The sequence below is a fragment of the Phocoena phocoena genome, chromosome 2, assembly GCF_963924675.1.
Source record: "Phocoena phocoena chromosome 2, mPhoPho1.1, whole genome shotgun sequence".
Taxonomy (NCBI): Eukaryota; Metazoa; Chordata; class Mammalia; order Artiodactyla; family Phocoenidae; genus Phocoena; species Phocoena phocoena.
The window spans coordinates 2,571,885-2,587,302 of NC_089220.1; the positions used below are offsets into that span (position 1 = coordinate 2,571,885).

A 15,418-nucleotide genomic window follows, 5' to 3' on the forward strand; every position below is an offset into this window, starting at 1 on the left:
TCAGATGACCTCCCACTCGTCGTCCAGGTCCTCGGGGTGGGGGGCGGTGGCCTGGCTGCTCGGGGTGCCGTGGGAGTGGCTGAAAGTCCTAGTCAGCCGCTGCAGGAGGGAGCCGGCGGGGCCCACTGCCCACAGCTCGTCTGACGAGGTCACTGCAGGGACAAGAGCCAGCCGCACGCCCGTTACTCCCCAGCCCGGCTCCACGTCTGCACATGCGCTGCCTAGCGGTGGGGCCCCGGGCACCCCCCGACCGGCACCTCGGCTTCCCCGGCCTTCAAGGGGGCAGCCCGGTGCCCCGTCCTCTTCCCAGGAGACCCTGGCAGAGTCCGGGTGCTGCGTGGCCCCCGGCAGGTGTGACCCTGGGATGGGTTCCCGTGTGGGTGAACCAGCCCCGTGGGAGCAGCACCGCCCCAGCCCCCCGCCAGAGCCCCACCGACGCCATCCACGGGAGCCCCGGCGCCCCGGCACCTGCCTGTGAAACACGTCACGTGCCCGGGAATCTTCTTCCAGTAGTCTCCGGCAGGGTTTCTGTCGGTGACGCCGTACCGTCGGGCGAGATCCCCGTTGGGGCAGCGGGCCCACACGGTCCTGGCACTCAGGGCCAGCTGGCAGGCCTGCAACCCTGCAGGCAAACGGAGCATCTGTCTGCCCTCAGCCCCGGCCGCGGAAGGGACGGACCGACCCTCCCCGCAAGCCTGCTCTCCCCCTGGCTGGGCACCGAGTGGGAGCCCAGGGAAAGGACGCCCTGTCTGCAGGGCCGGCAAGGCTGCAAGAGCCCAAGACCCGAGGACCAGAGCCCGGGCGGTCCGGAAACGGTCATCCGACAAGGAACCCCAAGGACACGGGGCTGGCGCTCTGCTTGCGGGGTGCCCACACTGGGGAACACTGAGGCAGACGCTTGCTGTCTCCTGCCTCAGCAGAGCCTCGGCAGCAAAGCAGGCCCCAGCGTGGCCGCAGTGGCCACGCCCACCCAGCGCCTCTACCTGGCACGTGCTCCCAGTCGGTCCCCACCGGCATCTCCTCGGTGATCCCAACTCGGACGTGCACGTTCCACCTGCTGTCCAGGGCCCACAGCATCTGGTCGCTGGGGCTGGAGTGGACGCTGACCAGGGCGACCCCGGCGGGCTGGAAGCAGGAAGGGCCTTTCCTCAGGGAAGGAGGTGGGCGCACATGATTGGGGAGGGCAGTTCCCGCACCGCCCAGGGCAGCCCGGCACGGCAGGAGCGGCGGGCAAGGGGGTGGGGGGACCAGGCCTGTCCCCAGAGCGCAGCCTCACAGGGATAGAAACGCCCCGAAGACCCAGGCTGAGGGACCTCCCACCAAGCAGGGAGCCCCAACTCTTCAGTGCTGCATGTCCTGGGGAACAAAGATGGGCAGGGCGGTGTCCGTCCTCTGGAGACAGGACAGGAGAAGGAAAGGACATGGGGAGACCTGTGGGATGCCGGGCCAGGAGGGGCGGGCTGCGTTAACGGGCAGCGACAGACGGCAGGTGCCACGGGGGAAGGGGAGGTGGCCAGGGGCCTGGCCTGAGGGTCCTCACAAGCCCCTGTTCACAGCTCCATGCTCGGAGAGAAGGCAAACGTGACCCAGTGTTGGCAGTGGGTGACTCTGGGCGGACCTGAGGCTATGGGAGTTACTGAAATCTGCAAGTTTTCCGTTGATCTGAAGTTTTTCAAAATGAAAAGTTAAAGTTTGTAAGTTATAAAGGTAAAAGACACCAAAAAATGCAGTTGCCATTGAGAGCGTTGGGACAGAGGGTCCGTGGGGAGAAGGTGTGTGGACCGGCCCGGGAGCTCGATCAAGGGTGGCTGGGCAGCCTGGGGAGGGGTCGAGGTGGGTGTCTGTGGACATGGGTCTCCCCACTCATGCCCCCGAGCCCCCCTCTTCTGCTCTGCTTGGCATACAGACAGGGCCAGGCCGAGAGCCAGGCCGACTGCGCACAGCTGCCACGAGCTTCGCAGGAAACAGGAACCGGCAGGCGAGGCGGCCAGTGAGCCCACTCGGCCTCGCGTGCGGGGATGGGTGCCCTAGGCCCGGCACCACCCCCCCTACACCGCTCCAGAGAGGATGAGGGGCTGCGGGGAGCGGATGGACGGCCCTGCGATCGATCGGCACTCCACGCTGGGCACAGACGCGGCTGACACGCCCTGTGCGCCTGTGGGAGATGCGATCAGAACTCATGGGCGCTCTGAGCTGAGCATGCTAAATGCTTTTCAGGCAAGAACATAGGTACTGAAGCGCTCTCTGCTTTCCCATGGCTGGTGCGGCTGTGACTTCCGCTCTACGGAGACGGGGGTCTGTGCCCCTCCCCTGGAATCCGGCCTCTCACTTCTTTGACCAAAACAACATGGCGGAAGCATCCCGCTGGCAGGGCCGAGCCTGGTCTCGAGAAGCAGGCAGCGTCACCTTCTCCTCTCAGAGCTCAGCCGGCATGGAGAAGTCTGCGGTGCGGAGGCCCCGCGGAGGGGAGAGGGGTGTGCGGGGCCCAGAGGCCCGGCCGTGGTGAAGCAGGGAGGAGCCGTCCATGCTGGACTCCGCCCGCATCCCAGCCCCAGAGTCCTGAGAGGTATGAGTAGCAAAGCGCTGCTCGAAGCCACGAAGTTTCCGGGCAGTGGTGCAGTGGGAAGACAGAGAAGACACTGTGATGCGGAGGCAGGGAAGAGCCGGCGGGCGGGGAGAAGCCCTCGGAGGAAGAGGAGGGTCGGGAGGAGAACCGCCACTGGGCGGCCAGGGCGGGTCGGCGCCCCTTCTCTCTCCTCTCCCTCCTTGGGCGCCCGTCATCTCCTGGACAGCTCTGAACCTGGACCCCCTCGGCCCCCCGGCCCCACTGCCCGGTTTGGGCACGGTCCTGCCTGCCACCCGCCAGTCACCAGGCTGCCCAGACACTGTGGGACCCCTCCTGCCTGCCCGCCTGCCTCGCTGCCACGTCTCCCGACTGCCCAGAGTACAGCGGGAACTCCTCGGCGTGACGCCCCTGCCTCCTCGGGGCCTCGGCCGGCCTACCCTCCCCCCCCACGCCCTCATGCACAGGGCAGGCTGCAACCCACCCTGCACAACCCCACACAGCTCCTGGCCGGGGGAGCTACACCTGCCCGGGCTGAGGGGGGCATGGACACGAGGCTCCCTGCTTCCCTCTGAGACGGTGCCTGAGCCCAGCCCTTCACTTGTTCTCATCCAATAAAAAGATAGCTTTTTACTGAAGGGTCACACACCTTTAAAAAACAACACAAACCCTAAGTGTACAGCTAGGCGGGCTTTCAGGGCATGAGCGGCAGCCGCTGCCCCCCACTCCCAGGGGAGGCAGCGTGAGGGGCAAGGACATAAGCCAGTTCTCAAAGGACAGGAGAGCATTAGCAGCTGGAATACAAGCAGGGACGCTGCTGACTGCACATTACGAGGATGAGCAAGGCACCCGTATGGACACATCCTACGAGGGGTGTCATTCTGCACCATTTCCCAGGCTGGGTTCTGCGGAACCCCCGCAGCTCTCGGATCGGCTGCTTCCTGGACACACACCTTCCCGTGAAGCCACGCGGTCATTTGCTCAGCAAACGCCGAGTACCTCAGATGCTGGGTGCCGGGGAAACCTCCCCTGCAGACAAACCACGCGCCTCTGTCCTCACAGAGCCTCCATTTCACTGGGGGTGGGCCAGGCAAACACACCAGGGCTGCGTCATGTAACGGGGAGAGAGGGGCCAGGGGAACACCACGGCAATGGGGTGGGGGTGGGGGTCCTTGACCCTGCCGCCCCAGCAGGGGCACGCCAGCCTGGAGGCCGGTGAGTGAGGAGGGGGAGGCGAGAAGGCAGCAGATTCCGTGCTAAGGGAGGTGTGGAGAGAGGAGTGATGTGAGCGGACACCGCTGCTGCGAGGACCGCCCTCAGGGAAGCTGGAAGGAGCAGAGTCCCGTGTTGGAAGCCGGTGGAATAATCCAGGCGAGAGACAGCTCGGCTGGGGGCGCTGGGCAGGACCCAGGAGACGCTGTCCCCACTCTGATTCTCAGCACGGGCTGCTCACGCCAACCACCCTGAGGGCCCAGGCCTCGGTATTTGAGATGCCCCACTGGTCACTCTGGCGTCCAGTGGTGGTGGGCAGGTGGGGGCGGGGCTCTTTGAAAACACTTTAACTAATAGGATAATAAAGAAGCGGCGGGAAGGGCTGGGCAGTGGTAGCAAGTGTTACTCAGAGGTCAGGAGCCCATTAGCAGCCCTTGGAAGCCTGCAGAGGGGCGGTGGAGGGCACAGCCGGGGCCGTTGAACCAGACTGCAAAGGGTTAAGAGAAGAGGCCACCGGGCAGAACAAGGCTGCTGGGGCCCTACCTGAACAAGTCAGCTCATGGGAGAGCGAGGGACGCAGGGAGGCGGGCTGTTAAGGTTCCAGGAGGGGAGGAGGGGCCGGTGAAGTCCTGGGGTCGCTGGGGGTGGGAGGTGGGGAGAGGAGCAGAGGACTTCTTCCTCAGAGAAGGTCTTGTCCCGGGAGGGGAGAGGCGGCACAGAAGAGTTGTCAGGCGCCCCCGCCAGCCCCACACGCTGCCACCATCCTCTGGGACACTGGGTCCCAGCCCTGGCGATGTTCTGTGTCTTTTCCAGGTGTCTCAGTCACCTGTGTGTCCTGAAGGACAGTCAAACAACAGGTCCCAAGGAGTGTTTGTCTGATAAAGTGGAGAGGAAGGAGGTTCTGGAAACTCACTGACTGGTGCTTCCCCGCCAGCCAGCCAGCCAGCCACTCAGCCATCATCTACCTACCTGTCACTGCTCACCCCGCCTACCCATCACCGCACCCGCCCATTCGTGCCTCCACCGACCTCCCACCAACCCCAACCACCCAGCAGGGGTTTGGCTGAGCACCTGCCCCGTGCCAGGCACTGTGCTGGGTGCTGGGGATCAATCTTCTTGACTCCTGGATTTTCAAGTCTGGTGAGAGACACGTCGTTAATCAAACAGTCACAAGAGGACGTGTAAGGCTGCCACAGGTAAGGGGAGCTACAGCGGTGAAGAACGTGGTGCTCTGAGAGCACGTACCTGGGGTCAGACAGGCGGTCAGGCAGAGCTGCCCTAGGAGCTGTCGGCGAGGTGAGACTGAAGGATGATCAGGAAGGAACCAGGAGAAAAGGGCAGGGAGGCGTGTGCCGGGGGCAAGAGCGTATGCACAGGAGGGAGCGCGGCCTGGAGGGCCGAGTCTGGAGCGGGCAGGGCAGGGCCGGGCACCACCTGCAAGGTCCCAGCAAGGTCTGCTGGGCCCCAGGGCTCTGAGATCAGAGGTGCTCAGACAGAGAGAGGTTTGGAAATGTATCCGAGGTCTGATGGCAAGAAACAAGACGCAATGAACAAGAGGACCTCCCAGCCGAATCGAGGACTCAGTGCAGGTCAGACAGGCACACCACCCTGGCCTCTGGGAGAAAAGGCAGTATGGAAAAGACAGGGAGATTCCATAAATGTCACCCCGAGAGCTCCTGAACTCGGCCCAAGAAATGCTGCTTCACAAAAGTCAACTGGAACACCTTCCAATGACCTTATTCCCAGAGGTCAAGCAAGGCCAAAATGCCAAGAGGGGGCTGAACAGGAAGTAGCTGTGAAGACTGCTCCTGCCCACGAACTGGCCATTTTCAAACTAGGAAACTCGCTCTTGCTGAACCCCAGACCCCCTCCCTAGGGAAGGTGGGTAAGGCCAGAGTGGTTCTCAAACGCTGGAGTCCCTGGGACTCGTGGGGGCCCTTGTTAAACTGGCACATTCCTGGGCTTGGGGCCAGACCTTCCACATCAGACTTCGGGGCTGGAGCCCAGAAGTGACTAAACAAGCCCTCCTTCTGTGCGCTACCTTCTGTAAGACGGTGCTCTACACTGTGAAGTAGACAAGGCAATACTACCCAAAGCGATCTACAGATTTCAATGAAATCCCTACCAAAATCCCAGTTGGTATTCTTACAGAAATGGAAGAGCTGATCCTAAACTTCGTATGGAATTACAAGGGACCCCGAACAGCCAAAACAATCCTGAAATAAAAAACACAGTTGGAAGACTGTTCTGATTTCAGAACTATTATAAAGCTACAGTAATCAAACAGTGTGACGCTGACATAAAGATAGACATATAAATCAGTGGAACAGAATTGAGAGTTCAGAAAGAAATCTATACAGCCAAGTAATTTTAGACAAGGTTGCCAAGATCATTCAATGAGAAAAGAGTAGTCTTCAACAAATGGTGCTAGGAAAACTGGACAGCACACACATAAGGGAATGAGGCTGGACCCTTAACTCACATGGTATATAAAATTAACTTGAAATGGATCAAAAATAAATATAAGGGCTTCCCTGGTGGCACGGTGGTTAAGAATCTGCCTGCCAACGCAGGGGACACGGGTTCAAGCCCTGGTCCGGGAAGATCCACATGCCGCAGAGCAACTAAGCCCACGAGCCACAACTACTGAGCCTGCGCTCTAGAGACCACAAGCCACAACTACTGAGCCCACATGCCACAACTACTGAAGCCCAAGTGCCTAGAGCCCATGCTCTGCAACAAGAGAAGCCACCACAATGAGAAGCCCGCGCACCGCAACAAAGAATAGCTCCCACTCGCCACAACTAGAGAAAGCCCACGCGCAGCAACGAAAAACAAAAACACAGCCAATAAATAAATAAATAAATAATAAATAAATGTAAGAGCTAAATCTGGCAATGGTTTCTTAGATATGGCACCAATAACAAAAAAGATAAATTGGACCTCATCAAAATTAAAAACTTTTGTACATCAAAGGACACCATAAAGAAAGTGAAAAAACCCATAGAATAGGAGAAAATATCTCCAAATCATATATCTGATAAAGGTCTAGTATCCAGAATTAAAAACTCTTTAAAAATCCAACAACAGGGCTTCCCTGGTGGCGCAGTGGTTGAGAGTCTGCCTGCCGATGCAGGGGACACGGGTTTGCGCCCCGGTCCTGGAAGATCCCACATGCCGCAGAGTGGCTGGGCCCGTGAGCCATGGCCGCTGAGCCTGCGTGTCCAGAGCCTGTGCTCTGCAACGGGAGAGGCCACAGCAGTGAGAGGCCCGCGTACCGCAAAAAAAAAAAAAAAAAAAAATCCAACAACAAAAATAAAATAAAATCCAATAACAAAAGGACAACTGAACTTTAAAAAGGTCAAAGGACTTGAATGGACATTTCTCTGAAGACATACACATGGCCAACAAACAGATGGAAAGATGTTCAACGTCATTAGTCATTAGGGAAATATAAATGAAAACCACAGCGAGGCATCATTTCACACCCACTAGGATGGCTAAAAAAAGAAAATGGAAAACAAGTATTGGTAAGGATATGGAGAAACAGGAATTCTCATATATGCTGCTGGGGATGTCAAATGGTGCAGCTGCTGTGGAAAACAGTGCGGCAGTTCCTCCAAGGTTAAACACAGAATTACCATACGACCCAGAAATTCCACTCCTAGATATATACCTAAGGAATTGGAACAGATGTTCAAACAGAAGCTACACGAATGTTCATGACAATACTCTTAACAACAGCCAAAAAGTGGGAACCACCCACGTGTCCACCAACTGATGAGTGGGTAAACAAAATGTGGTCTATCCATACAATGGAATAGCATTCAGCAATAAAAAGGAATGAAGAGGGCTTCCCTGGTGGCGCAGTGGTTGAGTGTCCGCCTGCCGATGCAGGGGACACGGGTTCGTGCCCTGGTCCGGGAAGATCCCACATGCCACAGAGCGGCTGGGCCCGTGAGCCATGGCCGCTAAGCCTGCGCGTCCGGAGCCTGTGCTCCACAACGGGAGAGGCCACAGCAGTGAGAGGCCCGCGTACCGCAAAAAAAAAAAAAAAAAAAAAAAAAAAGCGAATGAAGTACTGATACTGATACAACATGGATGAACCTCAAAAACAGATGCTCAGGGCTTCCCTGGTGGTCTAGTGGTTAAGAATGTCTTGCAATACAGGGGACGCCGGTTCAATCCCTGGTTGGGGAACTAAGATCCCACATGTCGTGAGGCAACTAAGCCCACGCCTCTCAACTAGAGAGCCAACGAAAGATTCCACGTGCCGCAACTAAGACCTGACGCAGCCAATAAATAAATAAATATTTTTTTAAAAAATGATGCTCAGTGAACAAAGCCAATCACAAAAGGCCACATATTGTATGACTCCACTTATATGAAACATCCAGGAGAGAAAAATCCATACAGAGAGGAGGCAGATTAGTGGTTGCCAGGGGTTGGGGGGTGGGAAGAACAGAGAGGGACTGCTACTGGGTGCAGGGCTTCCTTCTGGGATGATGAAACTGCTCTGCAATCACACAGTGATAAAAGTTACACAACGTTGTGAATGCACTGAATGCCAATGATGGTAAATTTTATGTGTATTTTACCACAATTTTTTTTTCTTTTAAATAAATTTATTTACTTTTTTATTTTTGGCTGCACTGGGTCTTCGTTGCTGTGCTGGACTTTCTCTAGTTGCTGCAAGCGGGGACTACTCTGTTGTGGTGTGCGGGCTTCTCACTGTGGTGGCTTCTCTTACTGCGGAGCACGGGCTCTAGGTGCGCGGGCTCAGTAGTTGTGGCATGTGGGCTCAGTAGTTGTGGCATGCGGGCTCAGTAGTTGTGGCTCACAGGCTCTAGAGCGCAGGCTCAGTAGTTGTGGTGCACGGGCTTAGTTGCTCCACGGCATGTGGGAATCTTCCCGGACCAGGGCTTGAACCCGTGTCCCCTGCGTTGGCAGGTGGATTCTTAACCACTGCACCACCAGGGAAGCCCCTACCACAATTTTTTAAAAAACAAAAAGTAGACAGGCTTGGTTGTGACAATGTACTATTGTTTTGCAAGATGTCATCACTGGGGGAGACTGGGTAAAAGGTACACAGGGTTTCTATTATTTCCTACAAATGCAAGTGAACCTGCAGTTTTCACAATAAAAATCTCAATAAGAAAAAGAAGCAGGCAGGCTAGAATTTTGGTTTATTCATATTCAAAACTTCATAAAAATGAAAAAAAGAAAGAAGGATGCAATTTGTAAAATGGAATAAATAAGGAATTTAAGATTTAACATCATTTGGAAATGCTAAAAAATTATGTATAATCTTGGTGTGCTTCCAAAGTCTGTGAGACAGTATGTGTGTGTGTACACGTGTGTGAGTGTGTGTGGGTGTGTGCCTATTCCTGCTTATTTTTAAGTGTCCTTTAAAGATGAGCTGCAGTGCAGGTGATGGGGAGGGAGCCACACCCCCTTTCTGGAAGCACCCAGATCACAGCCACTAACCTGCTTTGATATTTACAAATCAAAGGGCTGCTCATGACTGTAAACACCCCATGTTCTCAAAAGATAAGCACTCAGTTACTCCTTATTATGAACAAGTAACACCAGTGTTACAGGAGATACCATTACTCTCTCCCATTAACTGAGAGACTCTCCACAATTTATAAACTGAGATCTTGACGAGACATGATGTTGAAGTTAAGGGGTGAAGTTTTCACGTGATGGACTGTTCCCAAACTGGGACTCCGAAGGTTCTGCTGCTGTGCGCCCTGGCCTGGGGGCCCAGAGTGACCGTTCTCAGGTTAAGGGATTCATCTTAGCTGCCAGATGCAGCAAAAATACAGCTGAGTTTAGGTAACAGGAGCTGGAAATGTGACAGGTTCCGTGTTTCCTGGAATCAATACAAGCTTGTTTTTGAGTTACATACAGTACTTGTTAACTCTGACTCCAAGCTTCTCATCTCGTATATTCCCCCAAGAATTCGGACTACAGTCACTAAGTTAGTTGTGGTAAGACCACACACTCTGAAGACCACACATACAGATGGCCAAAAAGCACATGAAAAGATGCTCAAAATCACTAATTATTAGAGAAATGCAAATCAAAACGACAATGAGGTATCACCTCACACCGGTCAGAATGGCCATCATCAAAAAGTCTACAAACAATAAATGCTCGAGAGGGTATGGAGAAAAGGGAACCCTCTTGCACTGTTGGTGGGAATGTAAATTGGTGCAGCCACTATGGAGAACAGTATGGAGGGTCCTCAGAAAACTAAAAGCAGAACTACCATATGACCCAGCAATCCCACTCCTAGGCGTATCTGGAGAAAACCATAATTTGAAAGGATGCATGCACCCCGGTGTTCACTGCAGCACTATTTATAATAGCCAGGACATGGGAAGCAACCTAAATGTCCATTGACAGAGGAATGGATAAAGAAGATGTGGTACATATATACAATGGAATGTTACTCGGCCATAAAAAAAGAACAAAATAATGTCATTTGCAGCAACATGGATGGACCTAGAGATTGTCATACTGAGTGAAGTATGTCAGACACAGAAAGACAACTATCATATGATATCACTTATATGTGGAATCTAAAAAGATGATACAAATGAACTTATTTACAAAACAGAAAGAGACTCACAGATATAGAAAACAAACTTGTGGTTACCAGGGGTGGGGGGGGGGGGATGAATTGGGAGAGTGGGGTTGACATGTACACACTGCTATATATAAAATAGATAACTAATGAGAACCTACTGCATAGCCCAGGGAACTCTACTCAGTGCTCTCCAATGGCCTGTATGGGAAGAGAATCTAAACAAGAGTGGATATATGTATATGTATAACTGATTCACTTTGCTGTACAGAAGAAACTAACCCAGCATTTGTAAATCAACTATACTCCAATAAAAAAAAAAAAAGACCACACACTCATAGGATAAATGACTCTGGTAATCACAGACAATGGAGAGATACAGCTGATGGCTCTGGTCACCGGTCACCTGCCCTCCGCTGGTGACAGCTGAGGCAGGCAGTAAGTGTGCAACCCAGAAGCTGTTCAGCCCCCCTCGGCTATTTTCACTAACATTGGTTTTCTAACCCAATTTCGTAAGACTGCAAGCTTGGCCCCTGTGGTGTGTGGCCTCAGTTGCTTCAGGGGCCTCCGAACTGGTCTCCATCCTACCTGAAGCTGCAGGATAGTCTGCGCTGGGCATCTAACTGTCTTGCACTGTTGGCCACGGTCCTTGCTACCTGCAGGGTAACCCCCACCCCCCACAGCCCTGCACCCTCTCCCAGCAGCATCCCCTTTCTGGCCTCACGGTTGGCCAGGCCCAACAGCGCTGGGCTTTGGCTCTAAGCAAACAGGACTTTGCACCCCACCTCTGGATTCCCCTTTGCAAGACTGCTGCGAAAACCCTCCCTGCTCACAAACCGCCTGCTTCGCTGGCCTCCTGAAGGACCCCCTGCCCCATCTCCCAGCCCAAAGGGGCCCCATCCAGGCTCATCCCACCAGGCCTTCCCCAGTGTGCCCCCCACACCCCACTCCCCTAGGGGCTGGGCAGACTCGGAATCCGTCACGCTTTTCCATTTTCACAGCCCGCAGAGCTCCAAGCGTGGCTGGTCTCACAGAGCCTCTGCTCAAGAAACCCTCATGCAACTGGCATATCGGGGGGCAGCAAGGCTCAGGAACCCCACGTGAGGAGAGGGAGGGCAGCACAAGCAACTCCAGCTCAAGAGAAAACACAGCCTCTTACTAAAAAGCTCTGGCTTTTCTGAATCAAGGGCTCACCAAAACCGATTTGGGGCTGGAAAGGATGCAGGAGACCGGCTAAGCCCAACCCCCTCATATCCTGGGTGAGAAAACTGACAAAACTAAGGCTGAGAAGTGAGGGTCCTGCCCTTGGCTCTGGGGCTCAGACCAGAGTTCTCCAGACTTGTAGCAGACTGAACCTTTGTCCCAAGGAACACACACACACACACACACACACCCCTCCCTCAGCGAGAATGTGAATAAATCCAGGAGAAAAGAAAAAAAATTGAAAATTTTGCAACCAAAGGTAATGTTTATCTAGACAGATCCTTCTGGTATGGACTTTATGTGACCTTGGATAAAGTTCAGCAGGAATGTTTCAGGAACACCAAGGCGGATGAATCGGAGAGCCTGCAGAGCGGCACAGACTACACCACGAAAGACGCCTTCTGGAGAGAAACCCTAACCCCTCCTGGTGGCCAGTCCCACTTTCCTGACCCCCTTCCTTCCCCTCCAAGTCGTGCGCTCCCTCTGTCCTAATGAACCTTGAATCCACCTAACATTTGTGACACACGGTGAACTCTGCCTTTCCTTGAGGATGTGGGGTCTGGACCGAGCACCCCGAGGCTTCTGTAGGGAAGCCCTCAGGCTGTCCCTGGCTCGTGGCCCCAGACTTGCTGCACTTTCTGAGGTCTGTCGGGTCATTGTAGTTCTTCCACGTTTTCTCCTGTAGGGGATCCTCGTGCTGCCTCTGGTCTATTCCTTCTCATTTCACATAAGCTTCAAACCTGGATACTGGTGTTAACAGCCTGTATCTAAAGTACCAGCAGGCTCTCAGACACTTTGGCCTTCAACTCAGCGCGTGACCTGGGGCAGACCCCCTCCTCCTCGGGCTCTGTGTCCTCAGCTGGAGGATAAGCAGGTGACCTGCGAGGCTCCCCTACCAGGTTTTCACGCTCTGAGTCTGGGACATGGCAGTTCTGGTTGCCCTGGGCCTGCTGTGCCGCCCAGTGGTCTCCCCCGAGGCCTGCGAGCCCCGCTCTGCGAGCTGCCTTGGACCCCTGTGGCAGGCACCCAGGGCAGGTACACGGGAGCAGCTCTGCCAGTACTGGTGGAACACGTTTGGCTGAAGTATAGGATTTTACCTGGAGAATGAGTTGCACTGCTAAAACTGCTGACCCAGCTGAGTGAGGCCACCAGATGCCGGGCTCTGGATGGGAGCAAAGTTCCTCTGCTTCTTTCTTCCTCTAGTTGGCCGACTGCAAAGCCAGAGGACCTCCCCGCTGGGGATTCCTGCGCCGGCTCCTGCAATCTCCTAGGCCCCCGCATCTGGTCTGAATCCAGCAAGACACAGCATCTGCTAATTGCAGGGGGATGTGCTAAAGAAAAACACTCAGAAACAGGTTTCCTGGGCAGCTGTTACGTTCCGTTCTTCCTGAGCAGGGGCTGGTGAGGTCGGCCGTGATCTCTCCTTCTGTTCACCACAGGGGAGCGGACCCCAGCCCGGATGACTGTGCCCGCGGTCAGCAGCAGGGCTCCAGCGTTGCTGTGATACGGGGTCTGCAGAAACTCTATCCCAGGGTGCAAGTACCTCCAAGAGCTTCTCACATTCAGCTGCTCAACTGAATGCCCGGTGCTGAGGCCCTGTTCACCGGCTGCTGCCCAGGCGGCCAAGCCCGGAAGGGAAAGGTCCCTGGAGGTGACCCTATGGTTTGCTCCCCTGGGACCGCATGCAGACCCTTCCTGGTACTAGCACACACCTGTCAGCTGGGACAGATCCCTGGGTGTCTGTTTCAATCTCTGGGTCATCGGGTGTTAAGAGACTGGTGAGCGGACTGCTGCAGGGCTGGGGAGGCCCATCCGTACCCTGGCGGCCCTGGACTGGGGGTCACAGCCTTCCGGAATGAGAAGAAAGGTTTAGGGACAAATACCCCAGGGAAGGCTAATGTTTCTTAGGAACAGGGCGTGAAGGGATGAACGCTCAAAACAACAGGTGTTCAAATGGAGCCATGGGAAAAAAGGCGACGTGGGGAAAGAAGTAAAGAAGTGGCAGAAAACCAATTGCCCTCAAAGTGGGGCCGCTCCGTCCGACAGCGTTAGACTCCATTTTTGGAGGTCTTCTCCCCCACCTGCAGGCAGCACCACTGTGCCCGTCAACGACTCAGGTAACAGAGAGCTCCACCGATACCTCGACACCACTCAGAGATGCTCAGAGGATTAAAGGAAAATGGACAGGAGGGAGGGGGGCACCCTCTGAGGAGCCCTACCACCACGAGTGCGGAGTTGGAAGGCAGGATCGACACCATGGCTCTCAGCACTGGGTGTGTGTCCGAATCACCTGCAGAGCTTTGAAAAGCCCACAGCCTCCTGGGCAATGATAACAGAAGGAACACACGCATCTATCCTTGCAGTCCCTTCTGAAAGAAACAACACTACAGCGAGAGTGCAAGAGGTTTTGTTGTTGTTGTTTAAGTTCAAATCTCACAAGGATAATGACAAGAGGAGAAAACTGCCACACAACTTTGGAGGCTGGAAAGTGGAGAATGAGCAGGAAAGGACTCAGCAGCTGAGAGCAGGGACCCCTCCCCCGCCCAGCAAACCACACAGCCCGATCGCCGTGCAGAGACCGCAGCCAGCACGCGTCATGCACGCTCAGGGGCCCCAGCCAGGCTTGTGGGCCCCCCGCTTACACCAAGGTCACCAACGTCTACAGAAAGCCCCTGCGTGGAGAAGACAGCGGAGAGACAGAAAGCAGGCAACTCAAGGGACACGGAGACCACGCATGGGAAGAAACTTCAAAAACGTCCTTGAGGGCAAGGGAAGACCCGACCACTGTGAAACAGCAAAAGGAGCGTCCAGAAATTTAAAATATAATCACAGAGGAATTCCCTGGCGGTCCAGTGATTAGGACTCCATGCTCTCGCTCCCGAGGGCCTGGGTTCAACCCCTGGTCAGGGAACTAAGATCCCACAAGCCTCACAGTGTGCCCCCCCCCCCCCAAAAACCTGTATGTTTGTGTGTGTGTGTGTGTGTATATTTTTATAGAAATAACCCAACAGAGGGGTTGCAGGATAAAGAAGAAAGATAAAAACATAAAGAGAAGGAAAATAGGAGAGAAAAGGTAAGAAAAGTAGAGGCCACTTTAGGAAGTCCACAGTACGAAAGCAGGACGCCCAGAAAGAGGACACAGAAATGGGAGGGGCAGAGGCCAGAAGGTGACTGCCAGCATGGGAACAGGACACATCCCAGAACAAACACCGTGAGCTCCAGGCTGAAAGGGCTCCTGGCACGAAGGATAAAACAGGCTCCCCCAGGCACATATCACTCTCTGCTCTCAGAACGCTGGGAACAAACAGATCTTACAAACTTCCAGAGAGAAAAAGCAGGTCAAATATCAAGGATCAGGTATCAGAATGGCTTCAAACTTCTCAACAGCAATACTGGACACCAGGAGATGACGGAAGAAGACCTTAAAATTCTAAAGGAAGTCTATTTCCAACCTAGACTGCTATACTCATACAAGGTCAAGGATGAACGTGGGCGAAGACTTTCAGACACACAATGCGTCCAAAAGTTACCTCTACAGACCCTTCTCAGGAACCGACCGGAAGATAAACTCCACCAAAAAAAAGAGACAGAGGAAGACACAGGATCCAGGAGAGAAGGGATCCAAAGCACGAGCAAGGCAAAGGGGGCCCAGGAGGACAGAGTGATCAGGCCAGAGGGCCAGCCAGAGCATCCAGGACAGATGACTCCAAGAATGGGATGGAGCCCACACACCCAAGTATACGGAAGGGAAACGGACGCAGCTGGCAGGGAGAGCCTGGGGTTGAATGTGTAAAACACAGAAAACCAGGTGGGAAAAAAAGACAACGATCGAGCCCAGGGGAAACAGA

The 15,418-nt window shown here is 54.6% G+C and overlaps 1 protein-coding gene across 1 annotated transcript in view; it reads right to left on the reverse strand.

Moving 5' to 3' along the window:
* The window catches only part of TECPR2 (tectonin beta-propeller repeat containing 2), a 76,602-nt gene continuing 61,184 nt past the window's right edge, over nucleotides 1-15,418 (reverse strand). Inside the window, exons 17-19 of the mRNA XM_065871905.1 lie at nucleotides 984-1,125; nucleotides 473-622; nucleotides 1-152 (exon numbers count right to left, since the gene is read on the reverse strand). Of these exons, the coding sequence (XP_065727977.1) occupies nucleotides 1-152; nucleotides 473-622; nucleotides 984-1,125 (444 nt within the window). The remainder of the gene's footprint in view (nucleotides 153-472; nucleotides 623-983; nucleotides 1,126-15,418) is intronic.